Raw genomic sequence first — 15,731 nt, forward strand, 5'->3', positions numbered from 1 at the left:
GACAGTGCACTGCCCCTGAGTTCAAGCCACAGGACCAGCACCAAAAGAAAAAAATGGTAACAATGCTGGACAAGAAATGTACTCATTACCTTACTCATGTAAGTGCAACCTCTCTGTACAGCATGTTTACATTAAAATAAAACTTAAAAAAATAGTTTGGGAAATAAGTCATATGTTATTTCCAGTCATGGAAACGGAATATGTTAATCTAGGCTTTATTCTACAGTCACTGAAATCATGCAGGTGAAACAAAGGTCCTGCAGTCTGTCTGATAGCTATGTTCACTGTACACAAGACCTCTTGTGTCACTGCAGTGGAAGAAAGGATTGTAGTCCCTCCCTCATGGCTGTGCTTCAAAATGTAAGATTAGAAGTGACACACAGCCCTTCCCCCATAGTTCATTAGCAGGACCAGTTGAATATCCCTTCCTGACTAGAGGGGTTTAGAAGGGTGGAGGTATGTGTAGAGTCATTTGGTGATTACTATTGTCCAATACATAATATCTCATTTCTAAGTAGGAAAATACAAATAGGAGGGGAGAAAGCTATTTTCATCAACTATTCAAATAAGCTCACAGTATTGCACATTTCTAAAATAATCTAACATCATATAAAGCTTATCACCTAATTTTTCCAGCCAATGCAAAGGGACAGCTTAGAAGTAGTAGGTCCAGGAATGTTACAGCTTTTCTCAGTTAACTCTTTTTTCTCTATCAGACACACTGTGCCACATCATACATGTTCAATATGAATGGACTATGCAAAAACATTTGTAAATCAGAAATTTGTTCATAAAATAGTTATAGGATAGGGACTGGAAATGTGGCTTAGTGGTAGAGTGCTTGCCTAGCATGCATGAAGCCCTGAGTTCAATTTCTCAGTACCACATAAATAGAAAAGGCTAGAGGTGGCGCTGTGGCTCAAGTGGGAAAGTGCTAGCCCTGAGCAAAAGAAGCTCAGGGACAGTATCCAGGTCTTGAGTTCAAGCTCCAGGACCAGCCCCCACCCCACCCCCACCCCCGCCTCAAAAAAAAAAGTGTAGGAATAAACTCTGAAACCAGGAATGCTAAATCTTAAAGCAATAGAAAAGAACTGTTGTAATTTAAATAAACCATAATTAAATTAATGTATCTCAAAAATGAAAACAGGCTAGGTGTTAGTGGCTCATGTCTGTAATCCTAGCTACTCAGGAAGTTGAGCTCTAAGGATCGCAGTTCAAAGTAAGCCCAGGCAGGAAAGTCTGTGAGACTCTTATCTACAATTAACCATGAGAAAATTGAAAGTGGTGCTGTGGTTCAACTGGTAGAGCACTATCCTTGAGCGGAAGAGCTGAGGGACAATGCTCAGGCCCACAGTTCAAGCCCCACAACCAACAAAAAAGAAAAAGGAAATGAAAAAAAGAAAACAAAACAGTAAACATTTGACTTTTAAATTTAGTCCTGTGAATTTTCTTGTTCTATAAGAGATGCTATCTCTATATAAACTTTTGAAAACTATGTATTATACCATTTCCATCATCATAACATTTAATATTTTTGAATATCAGTTTGTAAATATATTGATAGAGCCTCTTCCTTTGAAAGTATTACTCCAGTTTGAATATTGTAGTAGAAAACTTATAAAATGAAATATTTATTTATTTTTACTGCCTTTGCAAAGGCCTTGTTTTATTCTGTCTGCACAGCAGCTAACTATGTTCTTTTGAAAGAACATTGGAAGTTTTGCTGCTTAGGTATCATCATTATGCCTTCTAACAATTATGCTACCTAATTTTTTTTAAGTAAAGAGTTTCAAAGAAAAAAAGGAGGTACATTGGTTAGTAACATGCATTGATAGTGCAACTCACTTCTGAAAATGGTGACCTAATAATGTCATAAATAACAAATATTCAGGATGATTTGCAGAGCTGTTAACTGGCTTTGATGAATGGTTGAGATACAGTGTCATAACCATTGTTTTTATTTTTACTTTTTTTTTTTCTGTGATAGACTTTGGTTACTTACTAGCCTTAAATATCTAAATCCTTTCAAAATAACTTATGAAATAAGCACTATTTTATAATTGTTATATAATCATTTCAGTCATCTTTATTACTATAATGAGAAAATTATTTTATCATAAAATGGTATACATAATAATTGCAGCATCACCATATTACTCAAAGTATGCTTTTAAGGAACTCAATATTCATTTTAATTTCAATATTCTTCTATTATAAAATAAAATTGAACAATTTTAATATACACATGAATTTATATGTGTCTGTGTTAGTCTCTTTATGCTAATTCATTAAACTCTCTAAGGATATTAAGTGGATTTTACTCCACTATAAAATAAAATACTAAAAATTAAATTAAGCAATGGTCTATAGTAAATCTAGATAGACGTTCATAAAGAAGGTAGAGTTAGAACATATAAATATACAATTTATTAATGGTTATTTTATATAAATCTCTCATAACTTAAATGGTGCATAAATAATGCCATATGGAAAATATGAGCATTAACAAAAACATTAAATTTTCTATTAAAGAGAAACAGACACATTTCACAGTTGTTAAACTGAATATGAGATATTAAATCATACCAATTTCATGTCTACTTGATTATTCTAAGAATGACAAGTATCTCATGATAAATATTTGCATCTCAAAAGTCATAATTAGTGGAAGATTTTTAAAAAATATCTACTTAATGTACTAATTGGATGATAGCAAGAAAAGTAACATCATAGCAGCCACACATGCAATTGAATTTGAGGGATTATAATTACAGAAAAAAATTGATGGCAAAGAAGAAAGTGGCATAGTGGTTAAGTGAAAATAGCACTAACTGATTTGTATTTCTCTGAAAAATTCCAGGTGTTGTCAAAGTGGATTATGGAGATGTGTCGGTCAGGAAAACACTAAGAGAAAATCTGCAGTGTAAGCCCTTTTCTTGGTACCTAGAAAACATCTATCCGGACTCCCAGATCCCCAGGCGTTATTACTCACTTGGTGAGGTATGAATTATTTATGTTGGTTAAGTTATAAATATATTTTGCAAATGGAGCAATTTCTAAAGCGCTCAATTTTTGTTATGAATAAAATGCGGTAAGGGTTGTTTTTTTAAATAGATGTAGTTTAAATGACTTCTCATATTTTTTTCAAGGACCATAAAGTCTTCATCACAGAAAATTGCAAAGTGAGGGGGAAAGCTAAGATGGAGCACACAATATTTTCTTGTTTATCAACAGTTCCAAAATTTTTATGAAGTGTGAGCTTACTCTCCTATAAATTTTAATGAACACTAGGAGCTTTTGTTTATATGGGTTATAACTATTAATATTTACTATCCTGAAAATTAAATGAAGAGTGTAAAGCCTTATCTTTGATTTAAATAATGTAGCAGTCACATTTATGAAAACAGAGATAGTATTCCCTTAAAAAATAAATACACTTTACAAAACAAAATCCGATATTGAAAGTAATAACATCAATTATATATTTGTGAATTTCATTCATGTCTGGCTTAACAGGAGGTAGTTGGATTCTGAAACCTGCTTCAGTATTAACAGTGTTGCAATAGGCCATATTGTTGAAAACTGCCCATAAGAAACTGTGAAAACTGCGTTGTATCTCTGTTATTATAAAGTGGCTAGGCATCCATTGATCTCTATCACTCTTTTCCAAATACCTTATTTAGAAATACACAGGTTATAGTTATGTCAACGTCATAATTATACAAACATAAATAAGACATATTTAAGTACTCAAGTATCATCATTCTTATATGAGTTGTCTAATTACTGGCTTTATGGTCGGATGTCTACTTCCTTATTAGCTGGGTTAATGTCTTTGCAGGAAACCTTTTGATTTAAATATATTTTCTGAGTTGTGAAAGGATGTATGTATACTAATAATGACATGCCATTTTTAGGTTGATGACTTTAGGTAAGTCACTGAACAGTCCTGTTGTATGGGTTGGTTTTGTTTATATGGCAATGTTGTTCTTCTGCTGTAGTGGTAACATCTTCATGTTACTATTAATACCACAGTGATTTATATTCCATGCACACACGCCTGAGCATGTTTTTATAAACTTGAACACTCTGATGTTAAGCTATCCAATAAAATGTCTACGACTATTGTCTCTTTAATGCAGAGTTTGGTTTTTCACAAACCACATTGTATCCTCAGAAAAGCATGCTTCTATTCTTCTTTTAAAATAATTTCCCCCCTGTAGTCTATGAACAAAAGAATGAATAAACATCAGTTCCAAGCAAAGATGACTTTTTGGAAACTCACTGGGGCCACCAGGTAACTCTTGAGAAAAACTCCAGGCTCTGAAGCAAAACTAGATGCTTTTTTTCCAAGTTAAAAAAAAATCACCAGATAGCCAATGCTATGTATTGCTGCACTACACCAAGGAAATTGCACTACATCAAGGAAACTGCCTTAAAAGAGAAAAAATACAGCTGGGTGCTGGTGGCTCATGCCTATAATCCTATTTACTCAGGAGGTTGAGCTTTGAGGATTGTGGTTCAAAGCTAGCTCAGGCAGGAAAGTCCATGAGACTCTTTATCTCCAATAAACCACGAGAAAACCGGAAGTGGCTTTCTGGCTCAAGTGGTAGAGTGCTTGCCTTGAGATGAAGAGCTCAGGTTCACTGCCCAGGCCCAGAGTTCAAACCCCACAACCGGAAAAGATAAAAAAGAAAAAAAATATTCTAGACAAATTCCTCTTCCTCTTTGCAACATGTTGATTTGGAATTAGGTATAATCTTTAATGGATCAGAGTGTTAGACCTTATAAAATGCTTTCTGAAAAAAATTAAATTGAGATTTGAAACATGTGCAAGACAGTTGTATTGGGAAAATCCCAGGGCCTGGGCAGGCAGGCTTCCAATTGTAGCTGTGTCAAAACAGAATGGTACATGGTGTCCTCTCAGTATCTTGGTCTGCAGAATGAAAGTATAATACAAGGTTATAGTGATGACTCCAATCAGAGCACCCAGCACAATGATGAGCAAGAAGAATTAACCCAAGTAGTTATAATATAATAATTATACTTGCTAGAATTTATTGATGTCTTATTTGTTTAAATTGTCTTAGACACTTTATTTAAATTATATTATTTAAAAATAAGCCCCAGTAAATGCCATTAAAACAACAACAACAAAAAAAAACCTCTAATACAGGGTTTTTGCTATTATCCCAGAAGTAGTGAAGAAACTGACATGTAGAAACATTATGTGCATTGCTTATGAGTTACAGATCTAGTTAACCATTGGAAGTCAAGACTCACATGTTAGTTCAACAGTAAAGTTCACTTTTTTTGTTATCATTGGAAGGAGAAGCTGGCTTATTTTATTCATTCAGAATGTTTTTTTATTAAATAAGAGTTTGAGCTGAATCCTAAGCTATATGTTGAGAACACAAAGCAAATGAAGACAACTCTTTACTTTTAAGCTACTCTATTAAAATGAGGAAATGGCAAGAAACAACCAAACAGGTGAAGAAAACTGGTAGAAATACAGGATGGCCTACATGAGCTAAATGGTTGATAAGAACTGTTGCTATAAGAACAAATAAAATCTTCAACTTCATGAGATACATTTTGTCCTTTCTGGGACACTAACATAGTGTCATTTTCTACTTTAAAATCAAGCTTTAAAGAAATCCAACCTAGCATGTTTCTATGGAAACCAAGGGCACATTCACCAAGCACTTACTCAATTCAAATTTGTGTTATCAAGTACATAATTTGAGATGGACATATTGATAATAAGTTTGCGTTTAACTGTTAATGGAAAATACACATTTGTTTAAGCATTTTCATTTCTTGCTGTCGTTACCACTATTGAAAGAAATGTCAAAAGCTACCTTTCTACATACATGAGGTTATTTTCTCTTCTGATAGACTCACAAAATTATATCAAGTGCCCAAGCTACTTGTCATCTGAACAACAAATCATTCACAGTATATTCATATGTACTTCTCCTTAATTTACTGTGAAACTGTTAGGTCCTAAACATTTGTATACATTCTTAAGCTTTTTAAACTATAAGGTCTATGTATTTAATCTTGTTATATATTGGTAAATAGAAATATTCATCTGTCATATCTTACTACTTTGTTGTATTGGAGTTTGTTGTGACATATAGGCTATTCAATTTCTCCATCATATATCAACAAATTAATCATCAGTAAATTTAGTGATAGCTGTATCTAAAATCTTGTTTGTTTATATCTTGCTCAGATAATTGAAATATTACTTGCCCCAGCTTGTGAGTTACAAGCAGTTCGTTAAAAGCTGTGCAATTGCTTTGAACTAAACCTTTAAGTAACTTAATGAAGCATGTGGCATTTAGACTCAATAAGCAGATCATAATGGAATAAAGAGGTTGAGCTCCTTCCAGCATTAAATTCTCCTTTAAATAGCCCTTTAACTTATGTAGATTTAACATGCCAGGTTCTGATCTTGTGAATATAAAAACTAATTCTGATACAAGATGAAAAATGACATTCTATAATGAATATCTTAGTGTAGGCTTTATTTTGGCTATGACTGAGTAGCTTTCTGAAAAATTATTATGCTGCTATTTGGAACAAAGTAATATCAGAGTGCACGGGGAAGGAGAAGAATATTGTTGGAGCCAAGTGACTTAATTCTTGGTGCTTACAGTTTGCTTATGCATGCTTTCTGAAGATGCTTCACATTTATCTATGCATTTTGTATCATGTATTTGACCTCAGTATTTCCTTTTCCACTTAACGTTATATAACCATAGCAACTAGTTAATGTCCTTATATATATAGTATTGTATTTTGTAAATAATTTAGAAGAGTGAGTTTAAATAACTAAAAATAGCTATCTAGTCTATAAAGCTGCTATGCTGCAGGGATTAAGGATAAAATCAGTTAGGGACAAGCACAGAAGCTAAAATGCTTAAAGGCTCACATCCTCCATGGTAATCACATTTATTTATAGGTTCACAGTGTTCCTGACCTTCTAATAGGCTAACCAGTATGAAATCCTCATTTTTATACACAAATCTAGTCATTCTCTCAGCCCATGATTTTATTTCTAAGCTTCTGGGGACCCAGCAGCTAATTTTAATCCTAGGATAACTGTGTATACACATCTATGAGCAAAACATGCCATTTTTCATCAGTTGTTAACCTTGAAGACTGCTGAGTGGATAACTAGACTATGAAAACTGAGCTTTGAAAACATACTTTATTTCCTGTTTTTGAATTGATTCTAATTTTATAACTGAAGTGTGTATTGATGCCAACAACTATAACAAACCACAGAGCAGGGTTTTTTTTGTTACTAAATTATCTAAGAAATAACATATTTGGTGCTATTGTTATCTACTTAAATCAATGATATTGTTCATTTTTCTGGTTTTTTTTATGAAGGACGTTTAAATTTTCTATAACATCAACTTTAAAATTCTACAATCATTAATCATGTCTTTCTGAATTATTGTCAGGTTGTATATGTTTAATACGTTTCTTCTGTTTTTGGTAATCAGCTTATAGGCTTAAATGAATTAGAGCAATCATATTATGGAAAATGAATTTGCAACTGTAGAATTCCTTACAAGTGTACTTATTTCCTTCTTTAAAATGAAACTCAATGAGATTGACCTGTGTTAAATAATAAGTTAGGGGATAATAAATTTTATAGATAATAAGTTATATAGATAATTATTTATATAGATATAGTTATATAGGATGCACACATTAAAGTTTTTAAAATATTTGCGCTTACATGACCTTGTCTTTAAATGTATTTTACATAAGTTTTTGAAAGGTAAACACTGGTATTACCTGGGAACTAAACAACTTTCTTTAAGAATTAGAGAAGGCTCTGATATTTGCTTTTACAATCCAACAGAGGAAGCAAAAACATATTATAGAAATGATTTTTTTAAAAACCTTACAATGATGTTGTTACTGAGAAGAAAAATGTGAAAATGCTTTTTGATTTCCAGTGTCAAAACACGATAGAAAAAAATACTCTTTGGCCAGGCGCTGGTGGCTCATGCCTGTAATCCTAGCTACCCAGGAGGCTGAAATCTGAGGATCAAGGTTCAAAGCCAGCCCGAGCAGGAAAGTTGGTGAGACTCTTATCTCCAATAAACCACTAGAAAACAGGAAGTGGCGCTGTGGCTCAATTGGTGTAGAGCTCTCCTTGAGCTGAAGAGCTGATGGATAGTGCCCAGTGTTCAAGCCCCATGATCGACAAAACAAAAAACAAAACAAAAATACTCTTGGTAATTGAGAATTATCTCCAACAAATAATAGATTATTTGTAAACAAAAATATCTTACAACCAATTAAAGTTGAAACTATCGTGGCCTTATGCATTTAAAGCTGTATTAGATATAGACAACGAGTCACAAGAATATAGACTTTCTAAACTACCTAACCTCATCTATTGTGATTCTCCCATTTAGGTTAAACGTACGTTGACTTCCTGTATTATACCCTCTTTGCATCTGTGCATTCTAAAATACATGTCTTATTTTATGTACAGAGACTACAGAATCACATGACATGACTAAGTACAAAATGCCAAAACTAACACAGGCTTTCTCATCAAAATTAGTCTACTCTGGAATTCTAGAAAATGTTCTCCACAGTGATACAATGTTTAATTTCCTTGAATTCCCCATTCTAAAGAAAGAACAGTAGCAAATCAATGCATTAAAAAAAAAAGAACAACAAAAAACAGTTAACAATTTTGGCAAGAAAGTAATATGCATGTCAAGGAAATTCTCACAAAGTGAAAAAATTAACATCTAAGACTTCTGAATACCCTTCAAACTATGAATTCTCAAAACTCACTAATTAATAGTTCTTCTCAGAAAATAAACCTCAAATTGACTGGACAGAGACAAATAGGCAAAGAAAATTAGGGATTCGGATCTAAAGCTGAAATCAACAGAGCCAAGAGATCTTAAAAATATATTTTTTCATGAAATTGTCCCTTAATTAAACTTTCCCACTTATAAGATCAGGAAAATTGGTGCTATGTGAAAGAAATAAATGAAAATAATAATACAAAATAATTAATGTTGTGAGGCTACGGACAATAAGGAGTAAAACATCTCTGTAAATAATATTAACAAACTAAAAATTTCCTTTGACAGAATAGAGGAAAATGGTAATCTAATTATTCAAAAGAAACTGAAACAAATGCCCTAGATTACATAATATAGAAAAAAAAAATGTAAGTCAAATTCAGTCAAACTCTGAAATGAGATCCTAGAATGTAAAATTTTTAAATAAAGAATAAAAAACTCAAATTAATAATGAAAAACTTTCTCTCTTTTTCTTTCTTTCTTTCCTTTTTCTTTTACTCTGTTTCTTTTCCTTTTTTTCTTTCTTTCTCTCCCTTCCTTCGTTCCTTTGTTCCTTCCTTCCTTCGTTCCTTCCTTCGTTCCTTCCTTTCTTTCTTCCTTCCTTCCTTTCTTTTTTTCTTCCTTCCTTCCTTCCTTTCTTTCTTTCTTTCTTTTTTCTTTCTTTCTTTCTTTTTTCTTTCTTTCTTTCTTTCTTTCTTTTTTCTTTCTTTCTTTCTTTCTTTCTTTCTTCCTTGTCATGGGGCTTGAACATGGTTGCTGGTCACTGTCCCTGAGCTTTTTTGTTCAAGGCTAGCACACTACCACTTTGAGTCACAGCTACACTTCCAGTTTTCTGGTGGTTAGTTGGAGATCAGAATCTCACAGACTTTCAGACCTAGGCTGGCTTTAAACCATGATCCTCCCATCTTAGTCTCCTGAGTAGCTAGGATTACAGGCATAAGCTATTAGCACCCAGCAATAATGAAAATTTTATGGAAAAACAGTACACCTACATCATAAAGAGTTTACCAGAGAAAAATAATTTATTTTTAAATAAAGAAGATATTTAAATTGAATTATTTGCTCAAAAGTAACATATAGAGAATAATCAACAAATTAAAAATTTTATTTCCTAAATAGGAAAATACAATGAAGCAATTTTATTATTTATAACTCTAGTTCAGGGAAACTTTGTGAAAATAACATTGAAAGTACATTATAATATGAAATATTACTTAGCTAAATGAGTAATATATAATAAAATATCAAGATATATTATGGTGAAAGCCACTGTCTAAAAGGAAATGCACTCTTTGCCTGACTTATGTAACTGCAACTCCTCTGCTTTTAGCATTTTCAAAACAAACTAACAAACAAACAAACAAAACAACTATTAGACTCTAAAGAATTAAAGTTACCTTACTTTTGAAAATAAAAAGGGAACAAACCCCAGATTATCACCAGAGTTGTCAAAAGTGATCCTTTATGCTGGAAATAAATTAGCAGCACTTTATAAATACTCGAAGAAAAGTATTGTCAGCAAGTACTTCTGATCTTCCAAACTGATTTTTAACCTTAAAGGCTAGAGATGCCTGTCAACACAACAGAACCCATAGGTAATGTTAATCATTTGCTTATTTTCCATGTCCAAACTTTGCACATTTCTTAAATTCTTTTCTCCTTGATAGATCTTATCTAAATCAACTGAAAATCTTATAGCTTTACAAATTTTACATTTGATCTCTCCTTTCCCATCAGTATTCTTTTGTTCCAAACAATAATGCTGTCTTGCTGGCCATAATAGAGTAGACTCTCATTAATGTCTAATCTGTTCTCTGCATTCTAGCTGGAATAAGCTATTATTATAGCATGCTAACATTCCAAAACTTCTGATTCTTTACATTTCTTAGTCTTGAATATCTCTCCAGACTGCCCCCTTGCTTTTTCCTTTCCAGCCCCTTCATTAGCCTATCATTTTAGTTATCTCCAACTACATGGCTTGCTCAGCTAGTCTTCTGCCTGGAATGCTTTTCCATATATGGAAATATTGCTGATCTCTTATTTGCATATCTTTCCAAGTGTTGAACTTATAATAAGGTGGTCTTATTTGGGTTCCCTTTTCAATATGGCACCAATTCCTTGTTTTGTATACTTTCCCTGCATTTTTAAGAATACTTGATTGTCTAACATTATTACAGATTTATTTGTTGCACTATGTCCTTCTTAAGTGTTAATTCCATCATGAGATGACAAATTCTATTTGTTTAAGACCAAATACGGCTGACCATAAACTATTCATTTTCTCAATAATGCTGCTTGATTGAGTTAATGAAACCATATTACAGATTGAAATAATACTAAAAATTTGTGCATTATACAAAGTTAATCAATAATAGTTTGTTATATAAGACAACATATTTGAGCAGTCTTCTTTTTTTTCCACAGTCCTGAGTCTTAAACTCAGGTCCCGGGCACTGTCTCTGATTCTTTTGCTCAAGGCTAGCACTTTGCCCCTTTGAGCCACAGCACCACTTCCAGCTTTTCTATATATATGATGCTGAGAAAATGAACTCAGAACTTCATACATGCTGGACAAACATGCAATAGCTCAGCCAAATCCTCAGTCCTGAGCAGCCTTCTTAAATTCTTAATTTATCATAGAAATAATGTCGTGCACCTATCTAATGTTCCTTTAAAATGTTTCTATCAGATTAATACTACTGGCATCAATACAGTTTGAGATTTCTGTTGTTCAGCAAATATGCAAAGTCTTACAAACAACTCAGTATATATATATGTACCACTTAGAAAAATTAATACTACTGACATCAATACAGTTTGAGATTTCTGTTGTTCAGCAAATATGCAAAATCCTACAAACAACTCTCTCTCTTTCTCTCTCTATATATACATGCAAATACCACTTAGAAAAAAGTTCCTCTTATGAAGTTAAGAGAAGTTAATATGTAGATTTAAAAATTATTTAGCCCAGTGTTATGTAAACTGACCCAATTAGATATAGCACACACAGATCTATAAACTACATAAATCTGTTGACTATTACAAGCTAAAATCTGTACAGATGATTGTCCTGAAAATTTTGATTCTAAACCATCCCATCCAATCTAAATCAGATTTAGTATATATTTGAGCACTATACCACCCGTCTGTGTTTTGCTTTTTTTTTGAGGGGGGGGATGATGGGAGGGTAGGGAAGGCAGGGATGGTAAGGGGAAACAAAGGAGGAGGCAGCGATGCTTGATAAGAAATGTACTCATTCCCTTACTCATGTAATTGTAACCCCTCTGTACAATATTTTCACAATTAAAAAAACTTATTAATAAAAAAAGAAAACCTAAATACTTTTCCTGAAAATACTTACTATGTGTTCTGTCTTTTCTAATTGATTGATGCTGAGATTTCTTGATGACAGAAATATGACTATGCTCTAAATTCTAGAACAGGTCTTGGTCATGCTGTGCAGCTGTCTCTTGTTTTCACCAAGTGTGAACTTTGACCTCCATTTTACTCATTTCCTCATTGGTGGAAAAGAAATCATACCATTTTGTCCAGTGCCAGAAACCAGTATTTGACCATTAGGTTCTGAACCACAGGAAAAATGAATTGTATAAACCTCATCCATCTGATCATGTAACCTTGTTCCTTATCAAAAAGCATAGATAGCTAGAAATAGACAAATAATTTTACTGAATGAACTTTAAAATATGCCTGTCTTAATATAGGGTCAGAAAAAACAAATTTCAAAAGCAAAGTAGACAAATAAAAATATTTATTTGGGCTGGGAAGGTGGCTTAGTGGTAGAGTGCTTGCCTTTCATGCATGAGGCCCTGGGTTTGATTCCTCAGCACCACATAAGCAAAAAGAAAAAAGCCGGAGGTGGCGCTGTGGCTCAAGTGGTAGAGTGCTAGCCTTGAGCTGAAGAGCTGAGGGACAGCGCCCAGCCCCAGAATTCAGGCCCCACGACCGGACCTCCCCCCCGCAAAAAAAAATATATATATATATATTTGTTTGGGACTGAGATGATGCAAAACATTCCATTTAGAAGATACCTGTTCATCGTCCTCCTCCTCCTTCCCCTTCCCTCATCTCCTCCATCCTGTCTTCCCTCTTCTCCTGTTCTTGAGTTAATAACGTTGGTATTTTTCAGGCAAATAAATGGCTTTTAAAACTATATTTGGCTCAAAATATGTATTAACTTTATGATAATTATGGAACTAACACAGTATGTTATTGTAAACCAATAACCTCTTGTCTGCAGTTTAGCAATTTCATCTTGCTTTGAGGAATTTGTAGTATGAAATTCCATTTAGCTTTATGACAGCTTTTTGTAAGGTCAAGCACTTCCAATTAAGTTTAGTATTAGGAAGAAAGAAGATGCCTGAATATGCCTTAGTCACAGAAGTAAACAAAGTAATTCATCTTTGTTAATATGCAAAATCCAACATGCAGTAATAAAGCAATCTAAAAAAGAAATTTGAGTATTATAGCCAGTTAGTTTTGTTTTCTGGAGCACTGTAGATATATTCAAGGATAGACTATGACTATCTCAGTTGATTTTAAAAACTCCCTTAATGTTTAGAAGGATTCAAGAAGAATTCATCTTTTATAGCATATGAACATTTTCTTCTTCTCTGATACTACATTGTAAACAAGGAATAACTTAGATTCTAATTCCAAAGCTATTGCAGTTCAATTTTACTATAGAAGTTTAGAAACATACTTAAGACTAGGACCAGACAGATAAGGAAAATTAATATTTAAAGCAACATATTCTTGGTAAAATTTCATTCACAAACTTGTATTATTTAGTTAACTCTCTATAACATCAGAAAGATGTTGAATTACTGACTTACGTTTTACCTTTCCTTTGTTGATATGTGTGTTCCCTTTAGATAAGGAATGTTGAAACCAATCAATGTTTAGACAACATGGGCCGCAAGGAAAATGAAAAAGTGGGAATATTCAACTGCCATGGCATGGGAGGAAATCAGGTAAGCATTTAACTTTCTTTTGAAAAAATCAGCTTCTTACTTAAGGGGAAAACATTATTATGACTATGTAAAGCCATCACTCATCTGCTATGAATAATAACATCTTAATAAATGAACATGTATACAAATCAAAAGCTAATCTGGCTATTTTATTGTCCAAATATTATTAGTTGATTGATTGATTGATACTAGGGCTGAAACTCATCCTTTGCCAAGCAGACACTCTACTACTTCTTTTCCTCCAGCTCTATATAATTGTCCAAGTGTTTTACAAGAGCTGCAAAATCAAATCAAAAAGACACAAATGTCACCCAGGCTCCAGTTAATGAAGACAGGAAAATACATTAGATGCAATTCATTTTATCATAATGAAAAAGGAGGAATGTAATCTGTTATGAACTGAACAAAATAATTTCAAAAAATGCAATGTTTTGCAATAGTTATTGTTTTATTTTTTGTTAGATTTTACACATATCACAATTTCTAGACCTCTTTCAATTCCAGCAAATTATTTAAATGTTTGAATCAGCACTGAAGTCTTCTAACAGCTCTAGAATAATGTTTCTATGTGACAATGCAGTTACAAGCAGAAACATATGAGAGTATCACAAGGATTCTGTGCTATCTAGAAGCACTGACAAGTTGCTCTTTGAGGGCCACCTAGAGGCTCCTTGTTGGTGAGTCATCTTGCAATCATGGCAGCGGGTAGACTTTTTGAATTTTGAGAGGTAGAATTTGAAATTCCTGGGGACTTTAATAACAGAACAGAAATAGCTGATCTTCTGAAGACATGGTATTTGCAAATTGGTTAGCAACAAAGCACTGAGTTCTCCCCCACCACCTTGCCACCAGAGTTATTCTACCCAGCACATGTCAACAGTCTATTATAGGAATACATGTTAATTCTGGAACTTTCAAACAAGAAAATGACCCTGTTGAATTGTATCTTATGGGGACTGTATGACTCAATGAACATAAAAAGGAGTTTTTCCCTCTAAATTAAAAAAAATTAAAAAATCCTAAATCATGTCTCAGCCTAAATGATTTCTGATGAATTCATCTGGAAAATGCAAAAACTTAACTATCAGAATACTAACTTGTATGGAGGTTTAATTTTCTTGTGCAATAGAACTCTGAAAATAGTTGTACAATGACATTTGTTTATATTTTACATCTTCCATTTTAAAAGAAATAAACATAAATTTTATATCTTTCTCTTCTCTAATCATTAAATTACTTTTATCATCAGCTGGTCAGAAAAGGACTATGAAAAAGCTGCTCTCATGTCCACATCCAAAAAGAAAAGATAATTCAGTATAGAGAAAAACTATTAAGTATATTCCTCTATGGTAGCTACAAATAGGTTACTTGAGCACACTATTTATGAAAAGAAAAAAAAAAAGGACTGAGCTAAATGCCAATGGCTCACACCTATAAGCCTAGCTACTCAGGAGGATGAGATCTGAGGATGTAGGTTTGAGGCCAGACTGGGGAAGGAAAGTCCATGAAACCCTAATTTCCGGTTGACTATCACAAAAAGCCAGAAGAAGAGCCAAAAAGCTCTGGAACAGCATCAAGATAGAGTTCAAGCTCAGGACCCACATACATACACAAAGGAAGAAAAGAAAGGAAGGCAGGAAGGCAGGAAGGCAAGAAGGAAGGCAGGAAGGAAGGAAGGAAGGGAAGGAGGGAGGGAAGGAGAGAAGGAGGGAGGGAGGGAGGGACAGAGAAGGAGGGAGGAAAGAAAGGAAAATACAAAGATCTAAGTAGTTTACCTCACACATGGCTGCTTTGTAAGTCTCTTATTACAGGTGTTGAGAGATAACTCAAAAATGAATTTATAATCTCATAACCTATCTAACTGACTATGAGGGGAAACAGTTAA

The 15,731-nt window shown here is 33.4% G+C and overlaps 1 protein-coding gene across 1 annotated transcript in view; it reads left to right on the forward strand.

The window, feature by feature from the left end:
• Positions 1-15,731, forward strand: part of Galnt13 (polypeptide N-acetylgalactosaminyltransferase 13) — a 499,964-nt gene that overhangs the window by 438,817 nt on the left and 45,416 nt on the right. The window contains exons 9-10 of the mRNA XM_042683515.1: positions 2,861-3,000; positions 13,748-13,846. Of these exons, the coding sequence (XP_042539449.1) occupies positions 2,861-3,000; positions 13,748-13,846 (239 nt within the window). The remainder of the gene's footprint in view (positions 1-2,860; positions 3,001-13,747; positions 13,847-15,731) is intronic.

The sequence above is a fragment of the Dipodomys spectabilis genome, unplaced genomic scaffold (genome assembly GCF_019054845.1).
Source record: "Dipodomys spectabilis isolate Male_0828 unplaced genomic scaffold, ASM1905484v1 ptg000081l, whole genome shotgun sequence".
Classification (NCBI taxonomy): Eukaryota; Metazoa; Chordata; class Mammalia; order Rodentia; family Heteromyidae; genus Dipodomys; species Dipodomys spectabilis.